Here is a 10337-nt window from a genome sequence, read left to right as displayed (position 1 = left end):
TACCCCAGCAAGGCAGCACCTCAGCTGGCCAGGAGCTTGAGGCTCTGGGTTACCCCCTCCTGCTGCTGATGCTCACAGCCTGGACTACTTCACTTCCCCCAAAAGCAAAAAGCCCCTCAGCTATGTTCTGGTGCCAAAGCCCGCTGTGGCCTTGTGCTGGTGGGAACCTTGCTGAGCACACACTCAACCCGAGGGACATAAAGTTTTCTTTCCATTCCCGATGTCCCTGGCCCTATACAGCTAGCAGTTGTTGGGTTGAGCTGAAACAGCAAGGACTTAAGCAGCTGTGTTGTGGGGCTGGGCCTTCAGGAAACCCACACCAGTGTCCCCGGGACAGCTAGGACAGGTGACAATGGATGCAGAGTCGTGTCTAGTACAAGCACCACCACGTGGGTGACCACACACTTAAGTTCAGCTGTGTTGACCTTTATTGTTGAGATACACAGTGTACAAGGTACCATCGTAAAGTGAGCCAAGCAGTGGGCTCAGCATCTCAGGTCCCCAGTAATTCCAGAGTATTCCATCCCCAAAGAGAGGCCCCAACCACAACCCCAGGAATCCACTTTCCTCTATGGGTCCCCATATTGCGGACATTTCCTGTCATAGAGCCCACACCCGGTGGCATTTGTCTCAAGGTCCCTCCATACTGGCTGGTGACAACCTCACAGCTGGGTGATGGATGCCCCTCTGGCTTTCATACCCATGAGCACCTACGTGTCCCACCTTGTAGAGAGGTCTTAAGTACAGAAGTAGAGAGGGAGTTGGTGTCACACAGCTCCAGCCCTACACCAGGAAGTAGACTGAGGTCATGGGTCAGCTGCCCTCTTCTCTGTTGCTGGGACACCTTTGTCCCTGTCAACAATGGTCTTGGGGCCTTGGTGATCAGAGCCTCTGGGAGCCCAGGGGCAGACATGGAAAACCTGAGACGGGAGGCTGCACAGCTCGCTGTTCCCCCCGGCACCCTAGAGCGCTACTTCCCCACCCTTCAATACAGGTGGGTCCCTGCACCCAGGCACCTGCTCCCCTACCCAGGTGGCTGGCTGCAGGTGTGCAAGGGGTTGTGTCTGCATTTGCACACCCACTCTCAAGCAGGGCGTTCTCCAGCAGCAGATCATTAGGCTCGTAAACAATCAGGCTCAGAAGTGTAACTCCACCGCCATAAACGCTCGCGCGCATGTGCACACACACAATAGACAAATGTAACTTCACTACCATACACGCATGCGTGTGCACACACACACACACACAGTAGACAAGTCCTGACCATGACAGGTGTGAGAGACAGCGGTCCTAAGGGGCAGTGTGCCCAGCCCCTCCTGTGGTTTGTGGTCAGGAACATGAGGTCTCACGGAGCTAAGGATGGCCCCCACCTCCACATGTGCTGGAATGGCAGCCCTGTGCCTCCATGCCCAAGTTATCCTTAACCACCTCAGCATGCGAGTGCTGTCCAGCCAGCAGAAATGCCATTTCCTAAGCCTGTTCACTCTTTGGCCTTTAGCGGTGCTGATGACAAGCCACCCTAGCCACTGCCACTACTGTGGTCTGCACAAGGCCTCCCATGCACACTGCTCAGGGGAGTTCAAAACAAGGACTACGGCTTGGTCGGTCCTTCCCCCATAAGTGGCTGGCTCATGCCTGTTAAACAAGCTCTTTGGGAAGCTGAGGCAGGAGGATTGCTGCAAGGTCAACACTGGGCAACAGTGAGACCTGCCTCAAACTAGCAGGGTTATCTTCAGCTACAGAGATAGACTGCAGCTGGGGAGGCACACAGACACGGGGCAGAAAAGGAGTGGCCCTCACCCCGCAGCACCTTTACAAAGGGGTGAGACGCCCTTGAGTAGGCTCAGTCCCCATCCTCCCTCAGCAATGACTACCTGTCCCTGGAGGGGCCCCGTTGGGCCCCAGCTATCAAGCAAGCCATGCGCTGGAAGTTCACGCCCATGGGACAGGACGCAGCCGGCCAGGTGTGGTTGACGGGCTTGACCAACTCCGTGCCGCGCGAGGCCTGGTACATGCTGCCCTGCGCACTCGACAGCCCATATCGCGAGGCCCACGCACGCTGGCACGGCTGCTTCGAACGTCGCCAGCGCGGCCTGCCACCAGGTGAGTGTCGCGCCCCTGGCCTCGCACACCCGTGGGTCCCATGCTGACCCCCCACCTCCCCCCCCCCGTCGTGCCTCCCCACAGCCTACACACAGCACCTACGGGAAACGGCCTTCTGGGACCCCGCGCTGCCCGCGCAGTACCTCAGCCCGGGCACTCGCTGGGGGTGCGTGCCGTGGAGGGACAGGCAAATCCGTGGCAAGGAATTCGGTGAGGCGGGGAGATGGGGACAGAAGGGAGGGCGAGGGGGGCGTTGCATATGCCACTCCAGTGGCAGAGGCAGGGGGATCTCTGAGTCCCGGAGGCAACCTGGGCTACAGTGTCAAACTTGTATAAATCCTGCCTGTGTCAAACCGGCAGGGAAAGGAAAATAAAAATAAAAATATAAAGGAATGACAAGAGGGGGAATAGAAGGGCAGCAGGTGGGAGGGTGAGGATTCGAGGTGGGCGTGGCCAGCACGCAGGAGGAGCACCGCGGGCCCCCGCAGCCGCAGCCGCTGAGCCCGTTGTGGGTCCGCAGTGGTCAACAGGAGCCAGTTCGGGGCGGAGCTGCCCCGGCAATCTGATTACGTCCCGCACCTGTCGCCGCCGCAGCGGCCGCGCTACACCGCACAGGACTTCAAGCACCGCGGCCTGGATCGCCCCTGCCCAGCCACCGGCCAGCGGCCCCCGGCCTTCACGCCCGCGCTCTGATAAAGCCCGCTGCCGAGACCCGTGCCTCTGTGCGTCCCCGTGGGCCGAGCGACCCGTCCCATGCACGCAGCCTCCCCGCAGGCGCGTGTGCCCCCAGACCCCGAGCAGGTGGAGGGAGGGCAGGGTGTCTGCCTGGTCCTTCATCAAGTTGCCCTGGGGAACCAGAAGTCAGGGCCGGTCTCCGGGGTCCCCTGAAATGAGGAGTGGGCTGTGTTGGGAAAGGCGGGTCGCAGGTGGTACCCCCTCCCCGCCCCCACCCAAGTCGCAGTGCTGGAGACTCACAGGCGCGAATGCGGATGGGCCAGATGAGGAGGCTGCAGAGAGCCAGGACCGCGGCCACACCCACGCCGCCCGTCACAGCCGCCATCACCCAGTGGTAGAAGCCGACACAGGCCCCACAGCACAGCTCGGAGCTAGGGGACAGAGGCAGCTAAGGGCCCAGCTGCGGGTCCCCGGGGGTTACTGCAGTTTGCCCTGCTGCACCTTCCAGGGAACCCTGGGCCGGCACATACTACCCCCCCACACACACACACACAGGCACGGGTGCATATAGCACCCCTCTCCACCCCTCAGCGCACAGCCCTGTGCACCGGCCCTGCCCTGCGGCACACTGGCCAGGACCTTCCCAGCCTCTCCCACCCCGCACCTGTGCAGCAGCAGTTACGGATAGGGACACGGCTGGCACTGTCCTGGGCCAGCACAGGTGGCTGGGTGGCTCTGCGTGCCACCTGCAGCCTGGCCCAGCCAGACTGTGCCCTCAACACCCAGCTCACAAGAAACTCGGTGTTTGCTGAATGAATAAACTGCCCAAGGTAAGGACTGTGCCTCGCTCCCCGGCTGAGGAACGTGAACTCACGGGCAGGGATGCAGGCTCTGCACAGCCATGACTGCCAGCCCGTTGGCCACCTTATCCGAAAAGCTCATGGCACCGTACACGAAGGCTCCACTGTGCTGGGGGGAGCACACACGGAGTCAGCAGCGCCCAGGCCCAGAACCCCAACCACCGTCCCGAGGCTCCTCCCACCTGCCTACCGTGTGTGGGCCAATGAGGTCAGCTGTCATGGCCAGGGAGGTGACAAGGATGGTGGCGCAGCCTGCACCCAGCAGCGCAGCAGCCCCGTACACGGCCACACCCATCTTATCTACCAGGACCACCCAAGCTGCGAAGGCCAGGATCACCAGCAGCCCCGAGAAGTAGGTCATCTAGGGAGGAAGGAGGCCCAGCCCGTCAGGCCCACATTGCTAGGCACCCTGCGCCCCACTCCTGCCTCAGCCCAGCAAAAGGCTCCATTAAAATTTGTCCTATACCACACCCAAGACAGGCATTACCAGTCCTTGCCCAGAGCAGACATTACTAATCGTCTGTTTCAGTCAGGGCAGACATTACTAATAGATTTCCCATTCTGCATCCATGGTAGGCAGTCCAAGCAGTCTAGCCCACCAGAGCCCTGCAACCCAAGAGGGCACAAGAAGCCTGGCATCTAGGGTTCAGGATGTGGTCTGCCCTGGGAGGGTGGACTCCCACCCCTGCCCGCCTCTCCAACCACACCTGCCACTCACATTCCTCCCTATGCGCCTGTTGACCGGCTTCATGAGGAAGGAGGAGAAGAAGCCACTCAAGTACATCACCAGGGGGATGGTGGCAATGAACTTCTGCCAGGATGGAGAGGGCGCGGTGGTCAGAGGACCCTGCCGTCTCCACCCGTGGTCCATTTCCGCCCGCCGCCCACCTCCGCCCACCGGCTCACCTTGGGCAGGCTGAGAGAATAGGTCAGGTACATAGCAATGTAGGTCTGAGACAGGTTCACGATGAGCCTCGTGGTCATGTACAGCATGCCCACCTGTGGGCAGATCAGCAGGGGACAAGCCAGGGGTCAGGGGTTTGAATGCTTTCACAGGGGTACCGCTGACTCGGTTAGGGAACCTGTGATTAGTAATGTCTGCCCTGGCTGAGGAATGGAAAGTTGATTGGTGATGTCTGTCCAGGTTGTGAGGTAGACACAAGGATTTGCCCTGCATGTGGAAGGGAAGGCCCTTGGTGATGTCTGTCCCAGGTGTGTGTGGGGGGGGGCGCGGGAGGCGGGATGGAGAGCAGAAATGTCTGTCCTGAGGTCAGTGGAGGAGTGATTAGTGATGTCTGTCCTGGGAGTGAAATGGAAATCACTGACATCGACCCTGAGCCTGGAGCAGACCACTGAATAAATAATGTATGCCCCAGAGTAGGTGACTGATTCGTAATGCTTGCTCTCCCTGTAGAATAGAAGGTTGATTGGTGATGTCTGCCCTGGGTGGCTCTGATGTCCTCTCCAGTCAGTCCCTTGGCCCTACAAGGTACCTGATAGAAAGCTGGTTCCAGAAGCCAGTGTTTCCAAAGCAGCAGTGGCCGGGCCGCAGGAGCCACCAGGGGGCTGTGCTCATCAGGTTCCGGCTCCTGTGGCCGGGGCCGGCACCCCTCCTTGGTACCCAAGTGGAAGAGCAGTGAGAAGATGGCTCCCACACCCACCACCAGCAGCGCCAGGTTCTGGGAAAAACAGCAGGTGTCAGCCACGCTCGCCCTCGCTCAGGGACTCTGTTTTGATCACCGAGGAGCCCTGACTTACCCGAAACACAGGCACATCCTGGACTCCCAGCTGGTCACCCACACTGACGTCCTGGCCTGCGTGTGAGGAGCCCTGCAGGTGCAGCAGCAGCCAGGCGGCGCCGTACACTGTGATGTTGGCCACCACGGTGAATGCATACCTGTGGGCGAGGGGTGGCCGGCCTCAACACACTGCTAATAACGTATCTGGTACACAGCAAGTGCTCAATAAATGTTTACTGTCTGTCAGCACTCCAGAATGTCATCCCCTACCTTACCAGTGTCCTCCCCTGAGGGACAGGCTACCTATCCACTGCAGCGTTCTTTCGAAGTGAGGCACGGCCTAATGCGGTCACCTTAGGCAGAGGGCTGTAGGCCACCCCTGGGGTCACAGACCCCAGCCTCAGAGAAGGCCCCAATGCATCAAACCCTATAGCTAACATTCCAGGCCGGGCACGGCCGAGCCCGCCTGTCTTCCTAGCTGCTCTGTAGGCTGAGGCCTGAGGATCACAATGTAGTAAGAAACGAACTCAAAATACTTAGGTATAGTTTTAAAAAATGAGCTGGTCAGAGGTGGCGCACGCCTGTAGTCCCAGCACTCGGGAGGCAGAGGCAGGCAGAGCTCTGAGTTCCAGGCCAGCCTGGTCTACAGAGTGAGTCTAGGATAACCAGGGCTACACAGAGAAACCCTGTCTTAAAAACAGAAAAAAAGCCGGGCGTGGTGGCGCACGCCTTTAATCCCAGCACTCGGGAGGCAGAGGCAGGCGGATCGCTGTGAGTTCGAGGCCAGCCTGGTCTATCTACAAAGTGAGTCCAGGATGGCCAAGCCTACACAGAGAAACCCTGTCTCGAAAAAAAACAAAACAGAAAAAAAAAGGGGGGAAAGGGCAGAGAGAGAGGGCACGTGTGTTCCGCTCTGTGGCTCACCTGGCACACACTTGTTACACGGCTGACAGAAACATCATCCCCCAGGGATCCCTAGCTAGACCGCTGCCCCCATCCCTGAAGTACCTGAGGGCTGTGAGCTCCACTTTCTCGTGGTCACTGGTCACCAGCTCTGGGATGAGACTGAGGTGGGCAATCTGGGTGGCAGCCCACCCAAACTGGAAGATGACGATGAAGGGTCCGTAATAGAGCAGGGCGGCCCACTCGGGCGTGGCTTCCCCACAGCCCAAGCAGGGGCTGAAGATGAACGGAAAAGACAGCAGGACACAGACGGTGCCTGTGATGGCAGAAGGGCCACATGGAGGAGTGAGGGGGGGCAACCGAGGACAGCAAACAGAACACAGGAGCCCCGGCCTCCACCCTCTGCTCTGATGGAGAAACTGAGGCACAGGACATGCCAGGAACCTTCCTGACACCTTACGTGCCTGCCTCAAGGACAGGAAGAAAGGACAAGAGCAGGGCTGGAGAGATGGCTCAGCGGTTAAGAGCGCTGTCTGTTCTTCCAGAGGTCCTGAGTTCAATTCCCAGCAACCACATGGTGGCTCAGGACCATCTATAATGAGATCTAACGGGCACTGTATACATAATAAATAAATCTTAAAAAAAAAAAAAAGAAAGGACAAGAGCAGAGATAAGGATCCCTCGCCCCACCCGAGCTCAGGCTCACCCCACCCCACCCCCATTACCCGCCCTGGGCTCTCCTTCCCCAGCTGGGCAAGGAGGGACAGAGCTGAGCCTGCCACAGTCCATGACACACTGGCTGCCTCATCATCCTCCGTACACTCAGTAAAGGACGATATAATGAATGCAAGACCCTCCGGCATCCCATGAGGCCCTGCCCGCCCCCTCCCCACCGCCCACCGCCTATGCTCACATCACAGGGGCCTCCTCCAACACCAGGCTCTGTCCTGCTCCAGGGCCTTTGCACAATCTCCCCTGTGTGGCTGGCCCAGATGCATCCTCGGGTGTCACTACTGTCCTCAGGCCCTGGGCTCGTCACACCCACCCCCAGGGACTCCTGTCCATTTGACCACAAGCTCCAGGGGCCGGTGTGGATACCCCCCACCTCCCCTGGTCCCTTCTGTGTCGTAGGCACCCAGGTCAGACTGGGGACACTGAGTCCCAGGTAGGATAACAACAAGGGGAGACACTGTCACTGTCTGGAGAGAACACTGGCATCATACAGCCCAGGCTGTCCTTGAGCTCCTCAGCCCCCAAGTGCTGGGATTATGGGGTGCTGAATGGAGTTTAGGGCTCCATGTGTGCTGTGAGCACTGTGCACAGTGTCCCACCCAGTCACACGTTTCTAAGTGGGGGAAGCTGAGGCCCTGTGAGACAGGGAACCCTGCAGAAAGGACTCTGAGCCCTGGTGAGCCTTGGTCCTCTGCCTGGCACCCAGCTTCCAACTTCCCCTTCCTGCCCGGAGGTGACCTCATCACCCTCATGCCTTGGATTGAGAAATGAAACCAACCCTCCAGAGGGGTGCAAGACAGATTCCCAGGGGCTGCCCCAGGGGGCCTTGTGGCCTGTGGACTCTCCCCCATGACCACACCACACCCTGGTTAACCATTGGCCCAGCCAGGGCCAATCTGGTCAGTTCCAGGTGGGTGGTTTGGCCTCTCTGGGCCTCAGTTACCCTAAGAGTTCCTGTCTGCTTCCGGGACCTTACGTAGTGGCGCCTGCTGTTAATCCCGGCGCCGGGAGGCAGAGGCAGTCAGAGTGGAATGAATCTGAGGCCAGCCTGGGCTACGTAGTGACTTCCAGGCTAGCCAGAAATCCTGCCTGGCCCAGGCAGCAGCATGGAGAAGCAGTCATGTTGCTGTGGTGCCCATGCCACCTCATCCTTACCTGACTAGGTGCCTCTCTCATCTGTCCCACTCTGATGGGGCTCAGGGGACCCTCCCTGGACCTCAGCTACCTAGTCAAGATGGGCCCAGGCTCCCGGCCTTTGCAAGGCCAGGCTGGCCTGCTATCTCCCTGCAAACATGAGCCCGTTTGAGTATTTCTTTCCCTTTTTGGAGACCCGGTATCACTAAGCAACCATTCCCCTGCCTCAGGTTCTGAATGTCCACCTACACCAGGCTACTACTAACCTGCTTTCCTCGTCCCAGAATGCTCCTGGGTCTACAGGGAAACTAGAAGTTCTAGCCCCGAGGCCGGCAGCTGCCGCTCACCACCTAGCCTGGGGCCACTGCTCTATCTCACAAAGATGTCCTCAAGAGGCAGGGCTGGGCTCTGTAACCACCACCCAGGGTTCCAGCGGCTGGAATTCCACAAGGAGAAGCTACCACCCCAGGGTCACCCTCCCGAGTGGCCACACCAAATGACAACTGAGGGGCCACCCCGGCTGGGCCACCAGGATGCGAGCACAGGATGAGGAACAGGTGACTGTTTTGCGTGGACAGAGGGAGGAGGCCAGGCCACAAGATGACAGTCAGGGAGAGGAAGGACATGGCCCAAGATGACAGTAGGCTGTGGGGTCCCCAAGCTGCAAGATGACAGGACACAGGGGTCAGAATCCTAAAAAGCCAAAGGGAGGAGGACCATGCGGGGAGATGGCAGTCAGCAAGAAGGACAGACACAGGGTGACTGTCAGAGGGGAGGACGGACAGAGTGACAGAGGGGAGGACAGACAGGGTGACTGTCAGAGGGGAGGACGGACACAGGGTGACAGAGGAGGACAGACACAGGGTGACAGTCAGAGGGGAGGACGGACAGGGTGACAGAGAGGAGGACAAACACTGAGTGACAGATGGGAGGACAGACACAGGGTGACAGATGGGAGGACAGACACAGGGTGACAGTCAGATGGGAGGACGGACACTGGGTGATGGTCAGAGAGAAAGATAAACGAGTGACAGAAGGGATGGACACAGGGTGACAACCAGAGGGGAGGACAACCGGAGGGGAGTGCCGGGTCCGAAGGGAGGACGAGCAGGATGACAGGGGGCGGCTCACCCGCTAGATGCCAGGCCTTGCGGGGCCCGTAGCGCGCGCAGGCGGCGCGGTCGGCCTCGTAGCCCACGAGCGGCGTGCAGAGCCCGTCGGCCGCCTGCCCGAGCAGCAGGAGCAGCCCCGCGCCCCGCGAGCTGTAGCCGCGCACCGAGTGCAGGAAGAGCAGCAGGTAGGTGAACCACATGCCGGCGCACAGGTCGTTGAGGAAGTGGCCGACCGCGAAGCTCAGCCGTGCGGCCGGGGACAGCGTCCGCGGCGGCCCGGGGCCCGCGTCGCCCGGCGGAGGCGACATCGCAGCCGCAGGCCGCACCGAACCGCACCGCCACCCGCGCGCCTCTGCGGCCGCCGCTCCCCGCAGCCGCCGCGAGGGGCGGGGCCTCGGAGCGACCGTCACGCTCACCAATCAGAGCCGCGCGCCTCGGCAGGGAGCCCAATCAGAAAGCGGAGGGCGTGGCTCCGATGCCCCGCCGCCTGCGGGGCCCTAAAGCCGCCGCCTACGGGTCCAGCTTTCCTCATCGCAGTTAGTTTTCTCTTTTATTTTCTTCGTGTTTTTATTTCTTTGATTAAAAAAAGAAGACAGTTTTGTTGTTTCCTTTTCTAACACAGGGCCTCCTGGAGCCCAGGCAGGCCTTGACATCCCCGCGTAGCAGAAGATAACTTCGAACATCCAATCCGCCAGCCTCCACCTTTAGAGTGCTGCGAGTCACCAATTTTTTCCTTTCGACCTGAAAAGTTTGTTTTGAGTAGCTCAGGCTAGCTTCAAGCTCACTATGCAGCTTAGGATGACCTTGAACTTCTGATCCTCCTATCTTCCCTCATGAATACTGGGGAGGGGGCGTTGCACCCACACACCAAGACTTTTTTTGTTTTGTTTTGTTTTGTTTTGTTTTTGTTTTTCGAGACAGGGTTTCTCTGTGTAGCCTTGACTGTCCTGGACTCGCTTTGTAGACCAGGCTGGCCTCGAACTCACAGCGATCCACCTGCCTCTGCCTCCTGAGTGCTGGGATTAAAGCGTGTGCCACCACGCCCGGCTTACACCAAGACTTTTTAATCTTTCTGTCTT

At 59.4% G+C, this 10337-nt stretch overlaps 2 protein-coding genes across 2 annotated transcripts; one reads left to right on the top strand and one right to left on the bottom strand.

The window, feature by feature from the left end:
- The first annotated feature begins 832 nt into the window (after positions 1 to 832).
- On the top strand, positions 833 to 2796 carry Tektip1 (tektin bundle interacting protein 1). The gene is made up of 4 exons (XM_051139892.1): positions 833 to 994; positions 1865 to 2103; positions 2188 to 2313; positions 2624 to 2796. The coding sequence occupies exons 1-4, from the start codon at positions 912 to 914 to the stop codon at positions 2794 to 2796; spliced, it is 621 nt and encodes a 206-aa protein (XP_050995849.1). The 5' UTR covers positions 833 to 911.
- A 46-nt stretch (positions 2797 to 2842) lies between these two features.
- Positions 2843 to 9566, bottom strand: Mfsd12 (major facilitator superfamily domain containing 12). The gene is made up of 10 exons (XM_051139886.1): positions 9278 to 9566; positions 6386 to 6596; positions 5397 to 5535; positions 5132 to 5317; positions 4545 to 4637; positions 4357 to 4449; positions 3829 to 3999; positions 3653 to 3747; positions 3079 to 3209; positions 2843 to 2987 (listed from the first exon to the last, which is right to left on the bottom strand). The coding sequence occupies exons 1-10, from the start codon at positions 9564 to 9566 to the stop codon at positions 2965 to 2967; spliced, it is 1431 nt and encodes a 476-aa protein (XP_050995843.1). The 3' UTR covers positions 2843 to 2964.
- Positions 9567 to 10337: the final 771 nt, after the last annotated feature.

This window comes from Acomys russatus, chromosome 31 (genome assembly GCF_903995435.1).
Source record: "Acomys russatus chromosome 31, mAcoRus1.1, whole genome shotgun sequence".
Taxonomy (NCBI): domain Eukaryota; kingdom Metazoa; phylum Chordata; class Mammalia; order Rodentia; family Muridae; genus Acomys; species Acomys russatus.
The sequence above is the reverse complement of the archived record's forward strand: the minus strand, read 5'-3'. Positions and strand labels throughout refer to the sequence as shown.